At 43.1% G+C, this 26,871-nt stretch overlaps 1 protein-coding gene across 1 annotated transcript in view; it reads left to right on the top strand.

Annotated features, from left to right (window-relative positions):
- The first annotated feature begins 405 nt into the window (after nucleotides 1-405).
- Nucleotides 406-26,871, top strand: part of dok6 (docking protein 6) — a 96,080-nt gene continuing 69,614 nt past the window's right edge. Inside the window, exon 1 of the mRNA XM_084048940.1 lies at nucleotides 406-489. Coding sequence (XP_083905066.1) covers nucleotides 424-489 — 66 coding nt within the window. The 5' untranslated portion in view covers nucleotides 406-423. The remainder of the gene's footprint in view (nucleotides 490-26,871) is intronic.

Genomic DNA, 26,871 nt, shown 5'->3' on the forward strand with positions numbered 1-26,871 from the left:
TGTTTGGGAAACACTAGGCTAGAGAATGGTATCTCCCTGCTGCCTCCCGGATGGAACGCACCATCATCACCACCACATCTCTCTCTCTCTCTCTCTCTCTAGCCTTTCTGTCTCTCTCTCGGCTGAATTCAATCAGCTGACTAACAGTCCAGGCTAGTAGAGAATGGTATCTCCCTGCTGCCTCCCGGATGGAACGCGCCACTGAAGCCGGCTGGCTGCCCGAGCGCTGCTGACACTGGAGCAGGTTGCCTCAGCCTGCCTGGAGCGGTGCGGTCCACCTCGGACTGACTGACTGACACGTACCCCACCCACCCCTTCGCCTCCAACCCTTTCTAAAGCAAGAGAGACTTCGGTATCTATCGATATCGACATCGGGACGGAACGGGGGGACAATAACCATAAGGGGGAATTGGCTTCTTTGCCATGGCTTCCAACTTCAACGACATAGTGAAACAGGGATACGTGAGGATACGGAGCAAGAAACTGGGGGTGAGTATGGATATAATAACAGTAGCACTTGCTGTTGTAGCGCGGAGGAGGAGGAGGAGGTTGGAGAAGGTAGAGAAGGTGGTGGAGGAGGGAAAGGAGGGGGGCTCTCCTCTCCTCCAGTTGTTTGCGGGTTTATAGCAGCATCAGGGGCAAGCTGGATTTAAAAAAAGGTCTCTATTTGCCCCCATGGGGAGGCTGTCCTGCAGTGATCCCTGCTTCCAGAGGAAAAACAGGATTATAGAGTCTATTCTCCTATAATGACTAGGTTTCACTTTACACTGTAGTGCTGCTGAAAACACTGTCTGTAAACACTGTTCACAATTGGGGTGAATTCAAGTTGTTTTGGCTTGTGTGTTGTTTGTCACAGCTAAATCTTAAAAGGGTTTGTTGTTTGGATAGGCTCTTCTCTTGCCGCTGATGCGCACATTGCAGTAAATTATTAATGTCCAGTGTTTTATTTATATGTCAACTTTATTACCGACGCTCAAAGTTTAAAATGTTCAAGTTTTTTTTCCTTTTTTTCTGGTCATATCAAAATAAGTGTAGACTATAATTACTACGACGTTATGTCATGCTGCTAATACATATCGTAGGTATTGGGCTATAATATGACAAGAAAACAGCTAATGGTTTGTGGAATATTTTGGCATGACAACAATGGCTTATTTGGCTTATTATAGGACATACTGTATTAGTAATACCACACTGTACGACATTATTACTTATTGTCACAACACATCCTTGTTGGTCTTCCATACTTAACTCTCATTCAGCACTGAAGAGACCGAAATGCAACTTGCTTTGAATAGTGTTTAGTATTTCATCTGTTAAATACCTCAAATGCTGCATTAACATTGAGATACAGTACAGGGAACTGTAGCCTCCTTGCCACATAATGGTCTATATTCAATTATGAGTGCCTTATTGTCTGACTCATGAAGCCATCTGCTTTTGTCCATCCTTCCAGCTCATTACACTGACAAGGCTAACAGAGCAGACTCGCTGCTGATGAGGTGTGATGATGGTGGCTAATGATGTCTGCTTTCTCATATCATCACCTGGCTTCATCAACACCACTCTTTTGTTGCTTTAAGCATCATAGGGGCGCCTTTAGAGGATAGACCCTGACCGATGCCAGAGTTTTTGGGTCCGATCCCGATTTTGGAGAGTCCTCCTAGACCACCGATTACCAACGTTTTGACCAATATTTTGGCAAAAATTGCAAAAGGTTTCTAATCAAATTAGTAAAAACCTTGATTAGGTTCAAGTTTCTATTCTATCTAAGTTCTATTCTATCTAAGTAAACGCATGTAACCAACTAAAAAATGAACTTATATATTAAGCAATGTTAAGCTTATAACCACTTAAGCCGTATTAAAACAAAAAAGACTGATCTACAAGCTCACAATGCGTTGCAACCCTTAATGATTGAGTCACACCTGTTACTATAATAACAACCGCCGGTGTCGTAAAAAAAGTCAGACCGATGCATGGGTCGGGCTCTACTTTATAGACTGACGTTGAGAAAAGTTATACCGCTGTTGCTCATGATATGAGGGAGTTTTGAACCTTGTGCACAACACTAGCAAATTAAAACAATGTGTTTTCTTTCTCCCCCCCATATTCTAATTAGCTCGCTCGTATAACCCATTCAATCCGGGAACGCATCTGTGTCATTTTAGATTTCTTTGGCTTTCCAAAAATGGCAGATATACATGTACAAGCTCATATATATATATATATATATATATATATATATATATATATATATATATATACATACACACACACACACACACACACACACACACACACACACACACACACACACATACATTTTTAACTAAAATCTTTGCTTCTGGGGGTCCCTGGAACAAAATATTTTGAGATGGGGTTCCACGGCCAAATACTGTACATATCTTTTTGGGTGATGCTTGAAGTTTGAGAACCACTGATATTATAGCAACATAAGCTGTTGGGATTTAGAGGACATTTGTAGAATCCCCAGAAGCAAAGATTTGAGTTAAAAATGTTCGCTTTAAAAAACATTTATGTTCACGATTTTTCAAAAAAAATAGCAGATCTACAAGCTCATAGCTATTTTTGAATAGCCCAAAGTATAACATAATGGTTATAGCTAAAAGAAATCTAAGATGACACAGTATGTGTTCCCGGATTGAATGGGATAAAGTTGGCTTGGTCTATTTACTCCCTCACATGCTATTAGCTGCATGCATCCAGATATTGAGATAGAGGAGGAGAAGAGCGTGTGTAGCCCATTACTAAGCGAGAGAAGACGCACGGCACACAGCGTTGGCTGTGCTGGAGGTATGGATGTCTTATCACTGCCAGCTCTAGATCTCTTCGTCCCTGCTGTTCGAGGCGCTGGAGAGAGCGAGCGAGAGAGAGAGAGAGAGAAAAAAACAGTATGTTTATTGTGTCCTGCTCGCCCACTCCCTCAGCCTTCCAAATGTGCCTGCTGCCATTTCATCATAGAAAAGCGGCGCTTGTTCTGCTCCTTGTGTCTGTGTATGTTGTCCAGCCTCTGGGGGACTCCGTATGATGGACGGTGGCCTCGGGAGACCCCGTGTGTGTGTGTGGAGAAATAGACAACAACATGGTTTTAGGCTGGGGGTGTTGAAATCCAATCCCATTTCTGAATCGACTTTTTAAAATAATGGACCCGGTATTGGTCACAGTATTCGCCAAAACTGTCAGACATTTATATGCTTTTCAGAAGGTCCTGTTCCACCACCACACAGCTCATTTTGGTACATTATTGCACCAGCATATAATTATTATCCCATAATATAATATATCATTATCCTCACCCTGTTTTTGCACTTTAAAGGTAGGGTAAGTGATTTTCTTTGGTTAAAATAAGTGTTAAATAGCTCTATATTCTGTTAGTACTCATTACTATAGAGTGTTTGTTCAGTAAAAGGAGTCTCCTTGTCTCTCCAGCTCTTTATAAAACAGAAAATGCATTTTCGTTTCAGTTTCAGTTTCATTTCCAATGTTATCCAATCAGGATAGAGAACTCAATCAGGATATAGATTAAACAAGTGAAATCGGAAGTGATGATGCTAAGAAATGAGCAGGCAAAATTGGAACTGGAACACTATAAAAATTAAGCTTAAAAATGGGTACTTTCTCCTGATTGGCTGATATTTTGACACCTACCGGAAAATGTATTTTCTGTTTATTAAAGAGCTGGAGAGACGGGGAGACTCCTGTTACTGAACAAACACTCTATAGCAATGATTACTATCAGAATATAGTGCTTTAACCTTTTAACAAAATACTTTTTGTTTTAACCAAAAAATATCACTTACCCTACCTTTAATTGACTGTCTTTCTGCTATACTGCCATGTTTACAAAGCTGTTTGCACAGCTCTATTACAAATATCTCAGATATACACTACCTCACATTGTTGTGTTTTGATTCTGTACTTATTTTATGCTATGTATGTACCCTATGACCTTCTTTTCATTTACATAATGTGTCTGCACATTGTGTTATGTTAACCACTTTACTTAGACCTCTAGTCTTAGTAAAACAGACCTGAGTTGCACTGTACTGTTTTTCCGATCTACACCAAAAATATCAGATCTACAATCTCGCACTATGCGCTGTGAGCTTAATAGATCGGCTATTTTTGGTGAATGTTCCGAATGGGGATGCTGGGGTTCAAGTGGTTAATCACTTAGTATACTTAGTTGACCGGATTCCCAAGGACTCTATACTAGGCCTCCTCCGGTTTTCGCTCTACTACACACATTTTTTTTTGCTGAAAATAGCTGATCTACAAGCTCACAATGCAACAAGCTTGTAGATCTGCTATTTTTGCCAAATGTTAGCCCCAGAATAGGGATGCTAGGGTTCAAGTGCTTAACGTCAATATAGAATAGAATATCATTTAATTGGGGAGTTAAAACCAACCAAGGTGTTCCTGCTGTATGTGCAAAAAAAAAAAGTAATGACAATTTATGTAAATGATAACGCAAGACAAGAGTGGGGTAAAACAAGTTTACTTTCACAACAGGCTGAAAACAGGAACACAAACAAGCACAGTACAAGCAGGAAGACAGGGACCATCAAATACCATGCAGGATTCCACAGGCTTATTAACCGCATAATAAACAGATGATGAGGCACAGACTAACAAAAGGACACACGCGCACACACACACACACACACACACACACACACACACACACACACACACACACACACACACACACACACACACACACACACACACACACACACACACACACACACACACACACACACACACACACACACACACACACGTTAACAGGAAACAGGTGAACACAATGGACAATCGACACAGGTGTAACGCATGACACATAGATGGGTAAATCATGAGGGGAGAGTGACACCTGCTGGGCAGGTAGTAGCGGAACAGCCGTGACAATATGCATAGATTTTTCTTTTAGAACTATAATTAAACTCTTGACTGTCTGTGACTATGTTTGAGGTGCGTAGATAACGCATTTTAACTGGCAATCAATATTAACTGACACCTCTTCGAGCCGATCAAAAATCTGTATTATCTGTGGTATAAAAAGATGTAATATTTATGATATATGGTGGGGATAACTATTTGTGTTGTCACAAAATATTTACACAATGAAAGTTTTTGGTGTAAAAAGGTGTAATATTTCCGGGGTTTTCTTATTTTCAGTAATTATAACAGAGGTTAGATTTCTTTAGTCTTTTCCCCCCTTCCCCAAAAGTTTAATGAGAGCAGCTATCAACATTTCATGACATCGAGTCAATGTGTAGACTCAATTAAAATGGACTCCAAATAATTCCCAAAAAACACATGATTGGTTCACACAATATCAGGCAGAGGGTGGAAAGGTACTTACAGCAGGGTTTTGGCAGGGAAGCATGCGGACAGAAACAAAGTGTAATACAGGATATAAAGACCAACAGAGCCACATTCATACCCAGTAGAGCTGGGCAATATATCGATATTATAAATGTAGAGAGTCTCGCTTTTCTGCTCTCAGTAATGGACAAATGGATCAATAACACCACTCTAACTGCACCGTATAAGGACTAAAGCCTGAGGTTTATACGTAGTCGGGCACTGGTGTCCGAAAATAAAATGGCAGATCTACAAGCTCACAACACGGCGCAATGTGTTGTGAACTGGTAGATCAACTATTTTAGGTGGTATAACTCAGGCTTAACCCAGAGAAAGACATTGTAGCACACAAATCTTCTTTTAGATGACTTAATCAGCAAGCAAGATTGCAAATTGTTTTGTGGTGTCTTCCTCAGAGAATAAAAAAAGCTAAACATTATATCAGATAAAAAGTAAAACCAATAACATTGATATCGTGATATGAGACTTGATATTACCTTTCACAAAGAAACTGCATACTCCCGCACCCAATTTTCTCTGCTTTATTAGTCAATGTTTTGGTGGAACATGGATCTTTATCATTATCCTTCTGATGAAGGTCCCTGACCTAAACAGTGATTAAAAAGTATTGCAGTCTGCAGTTTTTTGTGAAAGTTTTATTAAGGGGATTTTGCTCCCATTCCCAGCAACACAAACATGTTTATGAGTGTGCATGTTGATCTCTCCATGATACTACATAGTTCTGGGATTGTGGTTATCATTAATATAATAATTGTGTTATGGCATAAATGTTATATATTTATGCTTCAGTACAGTGAAGTTATGCAATTTTCGTAACTTACCCGACTGTTCTAGATGTACTGTTATTTGTTGTTCAACAGTTATTGAATAGGTATTACTGATCGAAAAATGGCATTACTGATCGGAAAATGTCATTGTGTAAATATTTTATGATGGCACAATATCGTCTCAATATTAGTCGAAAATATAGTGATATACAATTTTGTCCATATCGCCCAGCCATACCAGGAAGATAGATGGGACATAGAAATCCGGATCTCTTTACCTCACGGCGCCTATCTCAAACTCTGTCTTGTCAAAGACACCCAGATAGTCCAACATACATTATACACTAGGAAATGTAATAGAATTTTGTCTCCAGCAACTCATTTTCACAGTGAGATATGATTCCGTACAGAACCGCTGTGTACATGTCTATACTAATAACAGTGCAAACCTTTGATCAGAATAGTCATTCTTATACACATTCTCACTGTGCTGGCCTCTGGTGAATACAATATTACTAGGTAAATTAATTTGAATTCCTCATTTTGATGGGGGGGAGCACTCAGAACTCTTCAAAGAGCTCCCCTGTGGTTCCTGTTATAGGATGCAGGGGGACACATAGGACCAAAACGGCTACCGTGACATCTTTCTATGGGTCTATCCTGTTTCAGTTACTAGGCAATTCCTTCAGGTCTACATTTGTGTGGAGGAGAGCGATTATTCTATATTATAGGCTATATTAATTGGCCACTGTCCAGCTACTGTATAAGTCCCCTGTGTTGTCCTCATCCAGTGATACATATTATGCTACTTTACGCTTTTAATGGAGAGTGAAAATATCACACGTCAAGGGCCGGCGTTCCATCACAGTTGACCTTCCAAATCCTAAACCTGCAGTCTAGATCCTATAATGCTTTGCCATTTTAAGATGTTTCATACATTTTCTTTATTTATCGCCGATTATGAAATAGTACAGTTGAGTGGCTCCCTCTGCGTGCTTTGAATCGCAGCGGCTACAACAAACAGCTTCAACCAAACTCATCAGCATCAGTCAATATGATTGGCTCATTTTCAAACCCCATCATGTGTGAAGGTGAGGCGGTAGCGAGCGGTCACGTCGCTATTCTTGCCGAATAGTCAAAACAACCCCCCCCCCGACCCCTCCCCTCCCCACGGCCCCGGTTGGTTTCCAAGAACTCTTGCGGTGGTGGTGGTGTTGTTGTTGTTGTTATTGTACTTCCACCTCTTCACATGGATGGATGGGATTTTTCTGCTTTATCCGCTGCCTTTTGTCGCTTTGTTGTCTGAAGAGGCAGCAGTGTAATGTTCTCGAATGCACAAGTGGTCCTTTCTTTCCCTCTGCTCTCTGTAATCCTCCCTCTGTTCCTCACCTCTCCTCCTCTCTCTCACCTTCATGTTCTCCCACTTCTCACCTCCACTCCCAAACTTCTCAGTTTCTCTCTCCCGTTTTTTTCTTTTATCTCTCTCTCCCTTTTTTACCATTCTATGTCCTTCACCTTACCCCCCCCCCTCCCCACCTCTCCCCCTCTCTCTTCTCTTCTGTGTCTCTCTCACCTTTATGTCCTTCACTGGTTTGCAGACAGCTGAGAGACAGAGCACAAGTCTATCCTATTCATCACCCCTACACTGCACCCTCTACTATAACCCCTACGTGCAGTTTCCGCACACACACACACACACACACACACACGTCACACACACACACATGCGCACGCACGCACGCACGCATGCACGCACACACGCACACACGCGTGTTCGGTCCAACATAGAAGAATCGGCACGGATGTGCCGACAAACAAGTAAACAGTCTGCTGGCAGGGAACAGTGTGCGAAATCTGCGAATCCTCAATTAATTCCTCTAATCCCGTGGCTTTGTACCCGTACGCCATTATAATACTGAGTCAAGACACACTGTACACATGCTCATGGGAGACATGGATAGACAACGTTGCAGTGGGATGTGTGTGTCTACGGTACAGACGGGGGTTACTAGTGAATTGCCGCCGTATGAAGATAAGATTAACCGGTTGAACGCCAGCATCCCTATAATTTTTCGATGAATTGAGTACAAAGGACCCCAATGGAAACAAGCCATAGTGCTTCCCTGGGTTTAAAATCCTCTTAACAGACCTTGTATTGAACTGTACTTCCCTGTGCTTGTTTTTGCAAACTGTTAATAAAGTATTCAATCAATCATCAATAAAGCAATCAATCTACAAGTACGCTTGTAGATCGGCTATTTTGTGGCGAAGAGATATGAGGTACAGTAGAGGGGGGGGGGGGGTATTACAAGTACAGTTTCACCTCAGGTCTGTTTCACTAAGACTAGAGGGTTTAAGTGCTTAAACTCGCTCCGACTTACAGTAGGAGGAATGACAGCGCTGATGCAGGATATTGCCATTGTGCGTGTGGCCCTGCCTTCCTTTCAGTGGGCGGAAGAAAAAAATTGGCCGATGCTATCAGAGGGATTGGCTGTCTTGAAAAGCTGAATAACATGACCTTTGAGTAATTCGTGTGGCGGACGGTCTCTCCATCTAGGACCGTGTTTTGCCGCTTTAGGTCACTGAGGTAAACAGAAAAGGTCAGCTGTTGAATATTTTTGATTTCTGTCTTTTCTTGGGGCTTTTAAAGCTCAAAAATGAATTATGAATGGTTCATCTACTGTAGGTTTACTGCGGGTAAATCCTCCGGCCGTGCCAGACCCGTCAGTCTTACTTAGGCTCTGTGATGTGGGCTTGTACATGAGTTTTATATACAGTCAATGGAAACCCAGCCAATTTAAACAAATTAAATTATTGTCATGAAATTAAACAAAAAAGATGACCTTTATCACCTTTTTTAAATTTCGAAAATTTATAACAAACAAAATTAATAAATCAAGTTATGTTTTCACCCCTGTCTGTCTGCCTGTGTTCATGGCTGATCTCATTAACCGCTGGACCAATGGCACCAAACCTTTTTGTTGCACGCTGCCAGTAGGCGTATGAATTGGCGGCCCTCCTGTAGTAACTCTGAGGACCACCAAGGGGTCCCGGAGGACCCGGACCCCCTGCTGAAGGCCCAATGGTCTACACCAGTGATTCTCAACCATTTTAATTTCAAGGACCCCCAGTTTGACATGCATTAAGGCTACGGACCCCCATTTAACTCATTCAGTGCCTGACTTATTTCTGGCAGTTTGGCTCTGAATGCCAGAGCCAAAATACGTTGTAAAAAAAAAGTACTTAGGAAGCGAGATACAGCCCTTTTCAGTAAGATGTTAAACAAGAAGTGAATGGAGCAGCAAATCATCATATCTTGGGTTCTGAACATTTCTTTTGAATTTATTTTATTTAATTAATAACATGTTTTTAAAATGCCAATGACGTCGCCGACGTCACGTTTTTATAAGCCCAGGGTGCCAATGACGTCATTGGCACCCTGGGCTTATAAAAACGTGACGTCGGTGACCGACGTCATTGGCACTGAATGAGTGTTAATAACATTTCGATCTCTGAGACCCCAATTCATATTGTAAAAACAATCTTAATTTAACTCTGAGAGGGTACAAATGTGTACACTCTCAGAGTTACAGACCCATAAGGGTCCATTTGGTTCCTAACTATCTACTATTTAACTGGGGACCACCTGGAACCCCTTCAAGGACCACTGGTGGTCCCCGGACCACTGGTTGAGAACCACTGGTCTACACATATAGATGGGTCCATGTACTGTATGATGTTGGTGATGACGTCACCTACTCAACGTTTAGTATGGTCCGCCTCCAGCCAGCAGAAGTAAACATTTGACAATCAAGATGGATCTTCTTAAGGTTGTTCATTTAACAGATGTTTCCTTGTATATTCCTGTTAATTGACCGTGCTTTCTATAATGTTAAGATACATTTAGACATGAAACAACAATAAAATCCGCATACCAGAATACTGCTACCCTCGTGGGTATTTTTATTGGTGACATTTCGAGCCGGCAGGCTCTTCCTCAGACCTTGCTAAGATTAATTTATACTCCATCACTTAATGGTGTTGCTCACCAAAAAGGACAGGTCTACAAGGTATCAATGCATTGCAATGCGATGATAGCTTATCTTTTCCTTTTGGAATGCGCCACCGTCTTACTACAGAGTAGTAAGTTGTGGGACTATTTTTCTCTCCCCTTTGCAGAATGATAATCCTGAATCCCTAATCAGCATTGCTTGTTTCATTGTTGACATCTACCCAGTGGGTGCTTGTTATTATAATGTGCTGACATTCTCAGGTAAGCCATCCATCCATCAGTGATCAAACGAGTATCGTAGACACACACATTCTCGTTTACCCAACATGGTTCATTGACTGGATATGAAGCGCTTGTAGCACAACATATACAGCAGACAGAGCCCTATCCTCACCTCTCCTCTCATCTCCCCTTCATCTCCTTTGTGCTTTTCTCGCAAGTGTGTAAATGGACCTGGCTATGAAGCGTCCATATGTAGCGCACAGTAATATAACCATAGTTTTTAGCGGTGCCAACCACTCTACGTTTGACTCTGTCTGCGTGTCCGTTTGTTTGAGCACGGGCCGTTTGTTTGAGCACGGGATGAGCACGGCTAAGAAGCAAATAGCTATAACTTCAGTTTGCAGCATGCCACCAAGTCCAAATTTGGTATGTGGACTTAGACCACCAATAGGGACGAGCATGAATTGATGACGTTATCAAAGAGGGGTCCAGGGACCCCCAGCGCCCGTATGAGCACGGGATTTTAAACAGCTATAACTCCAGTTTGCACCATGCCACCAAGTCCACATTTGGTGTGTGGACTTAGACCACCAATAGGGACCAGCATGAATTGCTGAAGCCCCGCCCCCTCTGTCTTCCCATTGGCTGGCCTTCAAACAGCCATAACTCAAGTTCGCAGCATGCTATGGAGTACAAATTTTGTACATGGACTAAAGCCAGCAATAGGGACTAACTGTCATTACTTAAGCCCCGCCCCCTCTGTCTGCCCATTGGCTGGGCTTTAAACAGCCATCATTCCAGTTTGCAGCATGCTACCAAGTACAAATTTGGTAAGTGGACTCAGACCACCAATAGGGACGAACTGAAATGAGTTAAGGCCCGCCCCAAAGGCACCGCTTCCTTCACACAGGGTGTGATTTTTAAAGACTTAAGTTTTCGCTCTCTCCTCTCGTAAAACAAAAAATAACGAGCAAGTTACTTCAATGAATAGACAATGAAAAGTACACTCCTCTGAGAGCAGGTCTCCGCCAGACTGCATTGTCTACCCAGGGCCTGCAAACTTTGTAAGGCAGATACATCTTGATCACTTGAATACAGAGATAATGTATATCCGATGTCTGAGTTGTGGACAGTATTGAGCAATTTCTCTCTCTCTCTCTCTCTCGATAGATAGATAGATATAATATTATGTATACATGATGTTATATTATGTATACTTAATTGTTTCTCGAAATTCTCTGCACCAAAAATTGGGGAAGGGTTAGGCATAGTTTTACTGAGGTTAAGGTTAGGAATAAGGTTAGGTTTAGGTATAGTTTTACTGAGGTAAAGTTTAGGAATACCTGGTGCTGACTGTTCCAAGGGCGCCGGATTTGACCGGGGTGAGTGTATATACTGTATTATGCCAGTATATTTGACCATAGACTACAGGAAATATTTTGGACCCAATGTTGTTTTCTATAAAAAAAATATTATTGACATTTTTTATTTCTTCAATTGCTTGGGGCATCTATGTTAACCATGTCCCCATTATCAAGGGGCTGAAAAAAAGAATTTTCCGTCTCAGCTTGTCTTTAACTTGTTGGTGATACCATCTGTTTTCCTGTTTCAACAAGATTTTATTGATGTTTGTATTCTTCAATATCCTCCCTTCTGGGGTTTCCGCACCTCTTAACTTTGTTGGGTGATATTATCTGTTTCCCTGCACCTGTGCCTTGTTGATTAGATCCTCCTTGACTTGACTAGTGGCACAATGTCAGCATCACAGTGTGAAATGGACAAACAGTAAACACAGTCACTCACTCACTCACAGACACTGTTTAATTGCCCCACCTCCACATTCGCAGTGGGGGACAAATAGAGAATACTGTTACAGAAAAGTCAGTTTGTAAGTATGCTGAAACTTATAACAATAGTATTATTATTATATTCCTCTGCATTTTACCCATCCTAACTATTAGGAATAGTGGTGGGTACCATTAGGAGCAATCAGGGGTTAAGTGTCTTAATCAGGGACACTGGGGTGATGGACTGATGCTAAGCGTCCTGTGTGGTACCTCACCACAAGGATGTGTGTGTGTGTATGTCTTTCTCCCTACCCAAGAGTTCTCTTGGGAAGGGAAGAGCTGTGCAGACTTTGTCAGTCTGTTACCCCTGTATACCTGTCTGTGTGCCCACTCCATCTGTGTGCTTGTGTGGAATTCCATAAATCCTAGTGCGTGCGTGCGTGTGTGCATTGTGTGGCGGGGCATTGATGAAGACATCCGCATTGATGAAGGTATATATGAACCACTGCTGACCCTCTCTGGTCATTAAATATGTAGTCATAATCAAGAGCAAGGTGCTTCCCACTGCATATTCACCCCCCTCTCAATGGGTGACAAACCCCCTGCCTGTCTCTTCCTGCCTGCCTGCCTCTCTCTCTCTGTGGAGTTATTAACCTACTGTTCTGCTCTGCTTTTGTCTCTCCCGGGTGTTTTGGACTCACAAGTGGGGGTTTGTGCTCAGCGACCAGTGGCCTTTTCCATGGAGAGCAGGGCATGTATTGAAATACTATGGGTATGTTCCTCATGTCGGTGGCGGCACAGTGACCCACAAAGGCACGGGCAAAGCGAGTGGGGTGGCTGGGGAACAATGTGTCTATTGTCCCGAGATGGCATGGCCCTTTAAGACAGGATCTGGCCCCTTCTGTGCACTCGCTGTTAACGATGACAGGACTGGGCCTGAATGGTGGGCGACATTCGGGATAATTTTTCACTCTAGGAACTGTACTTGACAGTGTGGAGCTCAAAAAAAGACACAGTCAGCTACAGTTAGGCTGTTGTCAGCCGAGACTCACTCTCCCTGACAATGTGGGCTTTAGCTAATGAGACGAGGAAATCAGCTGAAGTGAATCAGCTAATCAGTGGACTCAGAGATTTCGCCATCCATAATGAGCTGTGTGTTTTTAACTCATCTTGAAGGGGTCTCCTTTGGTCTTAGCGAATTACGAATGCATACTGTACATATTCCACAGCAGACAGAGGGTGATATTGTTTTTTATATACGCCTCACTTTGTTTATGGTTTCAGCTGTGTCTTGTGGGCCGTGTAGCCTAGTTTCTGTTGCCTTCGTGATTGATGCCGCTAGGCTCAGTGCATTAATTCACAAATATGCAGGGCTATACATCGTTTGGCCATTTGCTTTGGTTTTCATCAGCTTCCTCCTATCAGACAAAGACCTGAAGACAAATCGCCCGCTCTTATTGGCTCTGATGAATGGTGTCTCTCCGGCAGGATATGGGAACAACTGCGCAACAGCCGTTATTCACGGTGAAAAATGTGGCACTATTATGTAGTTTGTTTCATAAATAAATCTTTGCTCAGATCTCGGTTGAACATTTCACATCATTGATCTCCACTGCGCTTAATTATCAAAAAGCTTTCTGTCGTTAACAGGGACAAATGTTGCTATTAACAGTTAGCAATGTCTAAAACTCAACTGATTAAGTAACGTGGGGATAAGAGGAGCCGTGGCACACAATGCTTCAACATTAATACACTCTCTTCATCACACTCGCTTACAGTCCCATAATGTCAAGTATAGGACTCTACCCTGAAACCCGGCCCCTCTTTCAATCCCAATCTACTCTCTCTCTCTCTTTCTATCTCTAGCTGCCATTTCTCGCTCATTCTGTCTCTTGCTCTGAAGCCCCTAGACACATCAAGCCAATGGTTGCCCACAATAATAATAATAATAATAAACTTTATTTGTATAGCACCGTTCATGACATGAAATGCAGCTCATATTGCGTTACAGAAAAAGTACAAATAATTTAACAATAAAGCAAAAAAATAAAAGCAAAAGCATAAAACATTAAAATAATAGAAAAGGGCAGTGAATCAATGGCTTTGTGTTTTCTAATGACCTGCTCTGTAGTGCAAAGTTCACTAATCCTTATGGTTGGAGAAGTCATAGCTCAGCAGGGTGCTCAGATACTCCCCATGTCAAGGACCCCCATTTGAAAATACTTCATGCCATACAAGATTCATGTTGTTGAAATGTTTCTAAAATATTTCAAGATTTAGCGGATGTACAAGCTCAGGTCGCATTGCGGCGCGTTGTAAGCTTGTAGTGCGGCTATTTCCAAATGGCCGATGTATATAGGGTTAAAGTGGTTATTCTGATTCTAATCTGATGTTATATTAACACATCTGGCTGGGTACCCTCTGGAACCCCCCCCCCCCCCCCCCCACTCCTGAGGGTCCCCACTCCCCAGACCCCACTTTGCGAACCATTACTCTAGCCTTTCATCCTTTTTCCTAATCCCTCCACACCCCGACACCAATCTAGCCACTTGATTGAATGCTGAAAATGTTTTAAATAAATGCAGCTAAAACGGACGTGACGCAATTTTTGTGTGCAACATGATTCAATATTAAGTAAATGTAAAGATGTGATATCAAGCGACGCGTCGCAACTACTGTACGTGCCAACCGATGCAAATAGAGTGATATGCTCGATCACACAAATTGAATGCAGGACCCAGTTGGGTTGTTGTTGCTGTGTGTGCATTCCCTGAGCTACAGTTTACATCACTTGTGTGAATGTACTGGAGAGAGGGAGAGAGAGAATAGGCTCTATGCACTTGCACTCTTGCCATATTTGAAAGGAATTGGGCCTCTTCCTTACTTCCTTCACAGGTCTTACCAATTATACTAACTAGTCCATATCCGTGGGTGGATATGCGCACATGATCTGGCAACCCGGGAGCCACCGAACACAAAAAACGCTAATAAACAGCTGACATTTGGTGAAATTGAAAAACGGGCTTTGCTGTTCCGTGCACATGGTAATGGTGAATGGCTGTGTGCATTCAGATCAATTGCTTCAGCCACTGAGGAGAACCGGGCAGAACGGTTTTGGTCTCACCGCGCACTACAAACAGACAGAGGTTTCTCAAATTATAGGAGGATTAAGGAAATGCTGGTCAAACAGTCAGGGTCAATGTCAGAATCGGGGTACTGATATTGTGTATATTGGCTTACTGGAAACACTCTGCTACACCAGTGGGTCTCAAAGTGTGGTCCAGGTGCCCTCATGATTACTTGAGTGGGTTCCAAATGGCACCTTACGGGTGTGTAACTCTTGAGAGTTAAGGGGGTCCTTGACATTAAAAAGTTTGATAACCCTGTGCTACACTAAATGGAACAGAGCCTTAATTGGTATAATTGGTAAGACATGTGAAGGAAGTAAGGAAGAGGCCCACTATGGCTGTTTGGGGCAACCACAAAACATCACTTGATGACAGTGTCACCGTTCCTGTGTGCAAATGTGTGCTACGCCAACAATGGGTTTTGTGTCAAATCCAGTGTGAACACACTCAGACCCATAGAGAGAGAGAGTTACAGTAAGTCACGCTTTGATCTCGCCGAAAAGTGGGATGTTGCCTCCTGTACTGTAGTTCCAAACATTGGAACTTCATTGAGAAACAGAACTTCCGCATTCCATTCTTACACTGGGAGTCTACGCTAGTGTTGTCACTCTCATAGTTATATCACGCAACACATATTTTTGAGACATTAAGAAAGGTGTAATCCGTTTCCTAATTTTGATGCATTTATTATCCGTGTGAATAGATTTATTAAGTTCAGTGGAAGGCCAACAAAATGCAGTAGAACACTATGGGGGAGAGGCCTACAGGTACATACTTTCCTCCAATTTGTTCCTCATGAATAAATTATGTGCCCTGTAGCCGGCTCTTGAAATCAGGATTGCTATGATCTTAGACGGCTCAATCAATATTTGAGAACATGAGCAATACTCTTTTGCAGCAGGCCAAAGAACATGATGCTCTAAGTGAAGTTACAAAGAGAGAAACTATAAACCTGGAGCCTGTTGACTCAATAGAATCTTTGATCTTTAAAATACAGTACAATAGAGTTTGAGGGTGGAAACGATTCATCAATGGCCTATGTTCCGAAAGGAATATAAAGGCCTAAGTAAAGTAAGTAAGTAATAGAGTTTCATTCGATGGTAATGCCACCAGTTATAGAATAGAAAATGTGTTGTTGAATGTCTGCCCTGTAAAATACGAGAGTGTTGATATAGACCAATTAATTGTTTACTAACATCGAGACTGGATGCGCAGGTGATTGTTTCACGCAATCAATTTCCAACCTGTTGTTTCGGGGTGCGCTAGTTTCAGCACACCCCAACCCCCTCTTGTGTGTTGGCTAGTGTGGCACGTCCTGGCGAGACCTGATAGAATGGGTTTCATTTAGCGCATACTGGTTGCACGCATACTGGTTCTTATCAGTGTGACGTCGTCTGTTAAGGGGTCTATAGCTCTAAAGCCAATTTCCAATACTAAAATTTCTGCCTCCTCGCTTCCTCCGTCATCTGTCCTCCAGCAAGGCGGTGTTACGGTGAAATTGGTGACCTGCCGAAATGTGTGACTTCACATAACTTACATGGAGGTCTTTAAATACGTGGCCTAAATACTGCTTGGTTGAACTCTGCATATTTCGGCAGGCCACCAATTTCACCATAACACAGACATGTTGGAGAACAGATGACGGAGGAAGCGAGGAGGCAGAAATTTTAGTATTGGAATTCAGCTGTGAGTGTAAAAATGTGTCAATTATTTCACTCTCAACGTGAAACCATCCATATTTCAGTGTATACATTTACCTCATGATCACAACACAGGGTGGGTGGAGTCTCCCTGTGAGGTTATTGGAAGGACAGAGGAGAGCTGTGTTGTGATTCAATGCAATTTGAAGGCCATTGTTGATGATTCAACCATTTCCAATTTGTTCTCTGTAAACGAGCAATTGCGACATACATTTAAACTCTGTTCACCCGCAACCAAAATCCACTCCCTTTATTATTATGTAAGGTTTGGCGGGGGGATTTTTTAGCAGAACGTATTTCATTGCATACTCAAGACCATCTGATCCGCATATTTCACCTCCCACACCATGGTTTGGGTTTTTTATGATCCTCTGTGGTATTTTTATATTGTGCAGATACACTGGAGATTCACCTATAAAATTCCAAGCCTGGAGGAATCTATCATAGCTCCATTAACACTACTGCTTTATCCTCCTCTCCTCGCCTTCCTCCCCTCATTAATCAGTAGACCGGCCCTCTGGGCTCAACACCGCAGCTAAGCTCTCCCTCTCTCATTGTAGCGTGTGTGTGTGTGTGTGTGTGTGTGTGTGTGTGTGTGTGTGTGTGTGTGTGTGTGTGTGTGTGTGTGTGTGTGTGTGTGTGTGTGTGTGTGTGTGTGTGTGTGTGTGTGTGTGTGTGTGTGTGTGTGTGTGTGTGTGTGTGTGTGTGTGTGTGTGTGTGTGTGTGTGCGTGTGTGTACTTGTATTATATTACTACTGTATACTTGTGAGGGCCAAATGTCCCCACAAGTATACTGTAGTAGAATTCAAGAAATAGACATTGTGAGGACCATTTTCCTTCGATTATACGCATAATTATGCGGGGGTCACTTTTTTGTGATCGCATTGCATAATGTGCGCATCGCATCACAAATATGCGGCACATACAGTATTTCGCACATTTCGCAATTTCAACGCATAAATTCACATAAAAACCCAGCGTATTTCATCGCAAAATCAAGGATTTTAGCCTGCATAATCAATTTTATGCTTTTTTCTTTTTATGATTTTTGCCCGAGTTTTTCTGGAGGGTCTAATTAAGTTTACAATTAGGAAAAGATTCAGGTTGGGGTTAGGAGGATTAGAGGTCAGGTTTAGGATAAGAGTTTTCCCTATTTTATACTTAGTTGTGTGGCGATGTCACAGATCAAAAAAATAGCTGATAGCGCGAAGCATTTTGAGCTTGTAGATCTGCTATTTTCAGCAATTTTCTATGTCATGTTGACAATGTTTCATGTCCTCACAAGTATAGTAATAACGTGTGTGTGTGTGTGTGTGTGTGTGTGTGTGTGTGTGTGTGTGCGCGCGAGAGAGCGTGCGTGCTTATCATATGCATGCATAATATACTGCACAGGTATTCTTGTGTGAGTGAAGTTCACATGGGACGTGTGTGTGTGTGTTCTGTATGTTACAGTAGATATCTACAGTATGCATGCGTGCACAAAGACAAAAAATGTCGGGCAGTTTCCTTTGTGAATCATGAATGTGTTGCTCTGTCCCACATATATCTGTTATGCTGAGGACCGGGAAACAGAGGCACCCCAGCAACTCCTTTGAGATGAGTGTGTTGTTACCGTCGGTGTGTTCAGTGTGTGTTCAGACTGTGCACTACTAGGCTAATTGCAACAACGTATCTGTTATCCTGCTCAAAAGCTTCAGAAATTTCAATTTGGTGGGCTTTGTGATCCAGAGGAATCAAGATCAAATCGGTTCCCTTGGAGTTTGTGTAGCGGTATCAGATCTGTAGCATAATAGAGAAAAACGAGCTGATTTCTTTAAATTTTTTATATCTGGTTCAGGATCTGATAATGAAATCCTCTCCGAGACCTGCCGTTACCTTTCATCTGTCTGCTTGCCAAGCACATACTCTAGCTGTATTCCATATGTAGCCAAAGAGCGGCTCTGTTTTTGTGTTAAATAGGTTTTATAGGTCTGGAAATATTTTGCGCCGGGGACAAGATTTGTGTTTGTTTCCCCTAAAAAAAAACATTAAAAAAAATTTAATAGCTGAAGTATAAAATGGGGTTAAAGTGGTTAAACCGATTGTGATGCTATATTAACTAATTTAGCTTGGGACCCCTTGTAACACCCTCAAGGACCCCTGGGGTCCCCGGACCCCTCTTTGAGAACCACTGATCTACCACAGTATCTAAATGTGTATGGATACTGTGTAAGTGTTGTTGTCTTTTTCCTGGACTTAAACCACTTAAACTGTACAGTATTTGGTTGAGGGTATTTGATCCAAAAGAATATTGTGATATTTGATCGTGTCCATAACGCTGTTGTGTAGATATGCCCTCTATTAATATTAAAACGGTGACTGTGGGTTATTTCATTGGGGTGGGTTGGAGATGTCAGCTCAGCTGTCTGGGAGAGTGTTGTATGTTTGATTCTGTTTGTTTGGAGATAAGTTTGTCCCCCTCCCCTCACCTCACCTCCCCTCTTTCCTCCTCTCCTCTGTCTTGTCTCTCTTCTCCCTTCTCGTGGGAGTTCTTTGGGTGGTGACAGTTTAGCTCTCAGTGAGTACAGGGGTGACATTTGGGGGTACCTGTCCTGCTGAGTACAGTACACTGATGTGAAATGGCATGGTGTGCCCTACCTGTATGTGCTTTTTATCTCCGCCAGGCCGAAGGCCGCGCACGGACTGAGATTATGTTTATACCCCTCTCTGTGTGTAGGGTTCATCGCCATGCCGACTTGTGGACAAAATTACATTTTTGCCATGGACATCAAATATCACCATAAACAGAGCTAGCCCTAAATGTATACTACTAGTGCTGTGGTCCTCATAGTGGGTTGAGGGACCCTCAGAGTTGCTTGAAGGTGGTCCAAATTGACCATTACAGGTCTGTAACTCTGAGTACAAATGCCCATTTGGTTCCATTTGTACACACTCAGAGTTATGGGGGTCCTTGAAAATAAAAAGTTAGAGAACCACTGTCCATGGACTCCTAATGTGCCATAGTGTCATAGTAAATCGGTGTCATACATATTCTGAAGAAAACCTGGAGACTGAGACATTCAGTAATTAGGTCTTATGGTCAAAATAAGAACATTATAATGTTATGTAAAAACAAAATCTAACATTTGCCATGGACACATTTGTCCGTGTATGGACATATTGATGACTCTCTCTGTGTTTCTGGAGATAATCTCACAAACTGCTGGACCGAACAGCATCAGACGTTTTGTGCACACTGCCACTAGGCCAAATACATTTTCAAATCAGCCTCAGAAATTTCACTTAGACCCGTTGCACAAATTCAACAAATGTCACTGTTTGTTGCAGAAACATGGTTTTACCAGCCTTCACTAAATTAAATAGTAGGTACACATAACACATGATCTCAGGAATCATGTGACAATGAGCATCAAACCGTTTCCTGATATGCCAGGCTGTTTGCCTGTAAATGGCTTCCACAATTAGTTGGAGGGGTCTATTTCTTACAAAAACTACATATCATGACTGCAACGTCCAATCAATCCCACATTGGAATCACATGTTAAGGGGCACTTAACATGTTAATGAGAGCACTTTCAAAAGCGCTGTATGTTGTACGTTTTCCCCCTGCAGCTTACATGGGTCCTGCAACCCACGACTTTACACAGCCCTGAGTAGGCCACCCAGCCTGGCAGAGATATGCACTCCGCAGTCACAGAGTGCCCCTTTCTGGATAACTATGTGGTCTTTCCTGTGCTGAGGGGACCTCAAGTGGTGGTGGGGGGGAACCCATCTGCGATATGAACCCATACCACTTTTAATATTTCTCTAAGAATTATTGTTCAAGACAAGTAATGCATTTTGAATAAGGTCTGCCAAGGGAAGTGGAGCACACAATAGCAGCCCTGGCACTGTGAGAGAATCATTTTGGGCCCATGAAAAAAAATTCATTCAAAATAATGACTCTTAACAGTCATAAAACAATGGCAAACGAGGACTTATTGGGCAACGTTTTAGACTGAAACGTATGCACATTACAGAAGAAAGAGGAGGTAATGTGGCTGGCAGGTAATGTGGCTGGCAAACGTTTGACCCATGGAAAATACTTTTGTGTGCCTGTTTTGTGTACTGTATTTTGGCTAGGAGTTGGTAAATTTCTACACAAGACAAGACCGTTTGAAATTCTGAGCAGTGGGGTCAATGTTAGTCGGTGCTAAAAAATCCTGTTCTTCTGGCTAGCTCTCCCCTGTCCCCTGTAGCCTTGCGTGTTCCTTGCTCTTTAGAGAAACTTCTGTTAGCCATAGTGATAATTGCATTCCTCAATGACTTCATGCTGAGACACACAGTGATACCGAATCACAACCTACTTATCCCAAGGGAGTGTGTTCTTTGTGGGGAAATGAGACAAAAACAATATGACAAACTGCATTGAGCTCCACATTCTTTGACATCTAAGTGCCCGTACAATAACCCCCTGCAAGCATGCATGCACATGCGTGCGTACGTCCTCGCGCGCGCACACACACAGACAGATGCACGCATGCACGCGCACACACGCGCGCACGTTTATTCTCCATTGTGTCACTTGATTTGCAGCCTAAATGTGTCTGAATCAAGTCGGTTGCAGCTCTGCACAAACCTTTCTGTACGCTGGTTGAGCGGCACTGGGGAGAACTTTCAGATCCCCATCCCTCTCTCACCACTCACTCCTCCACAGATAATGTATCAGAGAAGCACCTCAAACCTCATCACCACAGAGCGAGTGCCTCTATACAAAGTAATCCCTTGGGGAAGAACTGAACCGATGCATGAGGATTACTGCTTTTTAGGGAGCTCTGATATTCAAATATCAGACGCTTGCACTCAAAAAAACAAAACACTCCTTTTGTTTGGCAATATTGCTCTCAACATGCAAATAATTTACTGTGTGTACGTGGTGGTCTGAACCTCAATCAACTTCATAGCACATATTGATATGATAATGAAGTAATCAGCCAATGGTAATTAACCATGTCTAGCGTAGAAGTTGCGTCACGGTGTATTCTATTGTATGGCCACACTCAGATTCCCCTTTTCATCCTGTTAATCTAAGCTCTTCTCTTGCCTTTGAGGTTATCGGTCACCTCTGAAAGGACTTTGGTCTCCACATTAAAACAGCCCGCACTCGTTAGCCTAGATGCTTATTTGGTTCATCTGGGAGCTGCTGGGAGATGCTAACACCAAAACACTTTGAATAATAAGGCTTTGCCGATATTACAGTTGGACCTAAAATAGACTATTGTGTATTCAGACGATAATCTGCTTGCTTCCCGCATATACCGTAGCTCAGTTTCCCGCCAGGCGGATGCAACAATGGCGGTCATCTCATTCCAATCTCTTAAAGAAAATAATTTGGCCCTGTATTGTCAGCTTGTGTCTACGGTGGTCTGAATAGGCTTGTCTGCAAGGGTATTCTTGCATAGTCAAATCCCTTTTTGTCTGCGTGTTATTGTCCGTGAACGCAGCGACTTCAGCCTTGTAGATAGATTAAATGGAAATTGCTCTCGCTCTTTCCCTCTGAGTGTGTGTGTGTGCCGTGTGTACGTGTGCACATGCACAGGGGGATTGCTGACTAAAGCTGTAATACAGAGAGAGGCTTGGATAAGGGATGGTTTAAAGAGCTGGCAATTGTCATAATGATGACTGAAAGCAGAATCGTCCCCCGTGCGAAAGTGTTTTACACATGCCTACGCCGAGTCCAGAGACACGCGAGCAAGCAAGCCTCATATGTGCATGACCAGGTTGAGGGTGTTATTATGCTAATTAGCTAGCTGGAACATGTGGGATATACACGTGTCAGATGAAGAACTTCACCTCACCACAATACCGGCAGCAAAACCGTATTAAACGCAACAAAAATGTGATTACGATTGTGGGCAATAATAATCCTCCCCTGTTCCCTCGGCACCTCAACAACACAATATTGTGTAGCCTAGCCACCGCGCTATAACGCTGCCTTTGAATGAAACAACTTGGCTATCAATCATGCCTTTTGTGACAGCGCGGGCCGTCTAGGGCCCAATGCTCCAGGGTAGAGGCTGCATGGCGAAACAGCAGGTTAGTCTTAGCAATATGCAGGCCTGTTTCCACCAGCAAAAAAGCACATTCTCACCCCTGTCCTATTCCTCTGCACACCTGAGAGGAAAAGAAACCTTCAATATTGACCTACATCTCCTTCAGAATAATTTGGCCGCTATTTTCGTCCGGCGTTTAAGTATGCTCCGCTAGGCTGTGATGGTTGGATCCACACCGAGCTTGACATTTTAACTAATGTTCCCCCGCTCCAGGCTGTAGCTGCCCAACATGGGTCAAACATTTTCCCGGGTTCCGCCACAGTAACAAGAGGAGTAAAAGCTTTGCTTGTGCCCGGCAATGCTATTTGCATGAGAATCGTTGTGGAGTTTTGAAGGTTTTTTTTTTTTTGGCGAGAGGGGCTATTGCTTTTATGGCTGTCCAGTGTTGACGAAAGCAGTGTGGTTTGAAGTCCTGTTTGAAATTTGGGGCAATGGGGGGAGGGAGGGGGTGGGGTGATTTCCTTTGAACACAATTCCGAGATAGGCTTTGTTGCATTCAGCATTATAATCTATTCACAGTGCTCCTGACTACAAGTCCTGTTTAAAAGCGTAATTTATCATGAAATCCTACATGGAGGTGCTGCAGCCAACTGTGTTGTGTCTTTAGCTCTGGCCCTCGCTCGCGTGTGCCAGCCCAGCCCGCTTCACTATGTGTGTGTGACTATTCTAACGCTCTTGCACTTTGTCAACAGCTGCTCTCACCGCCACCCCCCTCTCGCCATCATCATTTCGCAACTCTTCAAACTTGCAAACAAACTTTCATCTTTTCTCCCTGGTGCTGCTTCCCTGTACACCCCCCCCCCCCCTCACCACCCACCACCTCTCTCTCATTTCATTTTTTTCTCCCTTTAATGTATTTCTCCCTCAGTCCCTCGATCACAGTTTTTTTCCACATCACCTGTCCTTGCTGATATGATATCCTTTTGTGATATTGAATAAGCAGAGGCGTTGCTTTGGTAGGGGGGCTCAGCTGGAAGCCGCTGTGTCCTTCATATTTTTCGTGTCACGTTGTGAGCCAGGGTACAGTACATGGTTTTCAGCCATGCATAACGTATATCGTATATGTGTAATGCCACCCCCCCTCCGAAGCCCAGAGCCAAAGCTTTTACTCAATGAACGATGGGGTTACTAATACTCTGATATTACATTTCTGTACCGCGTTTGGCCCATGAAAGTTTGATGAGAATGTCCAGCCATGCATAGAGAAAAAGAGTGTTACCGCGACGCTGAGGGATGAGGAATGGGAGGAGAGCAGGAATTATAGAAGAGAGAGAGAGAGGGGGGGAGAGAAAGGAAGAAGAGGAATAAAGGGACATACAGTATCAAGTGAGGACAGAGAGTGAAAGAAAATAAGGTGTGTGTGTGTGTGTGTGTGTGTGTGTGTGTGTGTGTGCGTGTGCGTGTGCGTGTGCGTGTAGTGATTACTCGGCCGCTGAGGTAGCACACTGCATTACACAGGAGGATTTGGAATGGCCCAGATAAAGTAATCTATGATTAACTGGGGCGCGGCAGGCAGCCTCACCGGCCCGCCAACAGCTGTAGTCGGGGGGTGAATTACAAAATTATGGGATGTTGAAAAAAAGGAAAAAGACACGGGTGGTGGGGGGGATATTACCCCGGTGGTGGGTGGGGGTATGCGTCGTGTGAGTCATTGGTGACAGCTGGTGGGGGGGGGGGGAGTGCGCGAGCAATTAAGTCAAACTTGTGTAGTCGTCATATTTGGGATGGAAATGTAGGAAATGTAGGATGGTGACTCCTTGGGGAGGGCTGAGGTTGGGGTTTGAGGGGGTGTGGTGGTAGCGAGTGATCGCCGCAATGATTGCTGTACCAACTGTCCGACGGGATAACAAATCAAATTATGAAGACGGACACGGCGGCACGGGGCCCAAGCGCCGCCCGCCCGCCCGGCTCAAATTGATTGTCGGCAGCTGATATTGCGCCGCTCTGCGCGGGCCGGGCCGGTCTGTCATAGTGCATCAGGCCTCATTATCACCAGGGGAGCTAACATTGGACCTTATGGAGAGCCGGACGGGGAGGACGAACACACTGGGAGGAGTCCTGAACAGCTGCTGCCGCTGCTAGCCAGACGCTGGAGGCAAAGGAGCACCGTTGTTGTCAGGCAGAAACCTTGTATCTCCATATTTCAACTTTTTGTTTTTTCATAAATTGCTCAGTAGAACCAGTAGAAGCCTCCCCTTCATGACTAACTTTAAAATGAATGGGAGCATAATTTACAAAAATATATATTATGCTGTGTGAAAGAGGACTATCATTTGAAAACAAAGTCAACAGGCTTTATGTTTTCAACATAAAGAAAAATAAAGAAAACCTAAATGAAAAGGTTTACCTTTAGTCAAGTCATATTTCCATTGTCTTTGAAGGATTATATGTTTTCTGCAATGGCAGGAATTAGCGCCATCTAGTCCATTAATGAGAACTGCAGCATTTTCACTACTTCCGCACTGGTTTCATTTCCAACTACGGAACCTTGCCGCCTGATAGTGAGTGACAAATAAACCCTCTTGATTCTTCATTCTTGATTGATTTTTGAGACGCCTTGATTGAAGGGTCTCTCATGTCTTGCCACTGCCAGTAAGTGCAGCAGCAATCAGTTTTTTCAATCAGTTTTTACTTTTTAGGATGCATGAATCGTTACAAACCCATCCAACTTTTGACCTTCTTTTTTCTCTTACCTTAAAATGCTGAGGAATAGTACTTAAGTCCATTTTTGGAGGTTTTTTTTTTCATGCTGATTTCACTGTCCTACATTTTAAATGTAACATGTATGAAATATTGTACTTTTGACTCGTCTCTCCGAAGCACTACATGTGCTTCAGTGGTAGAGTGATTGCACTTTAACCAGGAACAAGTGCTTCAGAGCCTCTTAAGAGTCTGCTTTCTTTTTTTAAATTCAGGCTGCGTGATTAGTCATTTACCTGAAGCCAGCCGTCATCGGAAATCATTTTCACGTCTTTCAGTTCCGCGGCTCATTCAAACGGCGAGTGATGCGCCTGCGGGGCAATAACGGCTATTTTATCGACAGTTGCGACAGATTGCCAATAAACGCTAGAAAGTTTCATAATGTTCAGCAGAGTGGATGGGCTTTGTATTTGAGGCCTCTTACAGAAAATGACTGAGGCTTCAAAGATGACTCATCACGAGGTCCGCGAGTTGACAAGCTTTCCTACAAGGATCCTCTCTCGGTTTCACCGACTTCTCCACATTAAAGGATGATGTATTCTGACAATGTTGCCTTTCAAGGACTCTGTGTTGAAATTTTAAGTGTTCAGTGGCGCGTTCAATATCACCCACGGATAAACCCATCGATATTTTATTAGCATCATCTGCCCATCTCTTTCAAATGCCCTTATGTACACAAATCTGCTAAAAACGTACGCAATTTATTTGCATCTTATTAAACATTTTGCCTCTCCCCTTAACAAACTTTGGCTCCAAACTTTGGCTCCCACGATACTACAAAGTGTGTGTGTGTGTGTGTGTGTGTGTGTGTGTGTGTGTGTGTGTGTGTGTGTGTGTGTGTGTGTGTGTGTGTGTGTGTGTGTATGTGCCTGCATCACTGTACAGTATGTGAATTTGTGTGTATTACGGATTTAATGAGCTTGCTGCATGCACTCTGGTGCCAGGTGCCTGCCAAGGTGCCTCCACACTAGGGCTTGGCAATTAACCGAAAATATATAGAAAACAATGACCGACTAAACAATTTTTTTTCAGTGAATCGACACAAAAACGT

Source organism: Gymnoscopelus microlampas, assembly GCF_963454915.1.
Source record: "Gymnoscopelus microlampas genome assembly, chromosome: 22".
Lineage (NCBI taxonomy): Eukaryota > Metazoa > Chordata > Actinopteri > Myctophiformes > Myctophidae > Gymnoscopelus > Gymnoscopelus microlampas.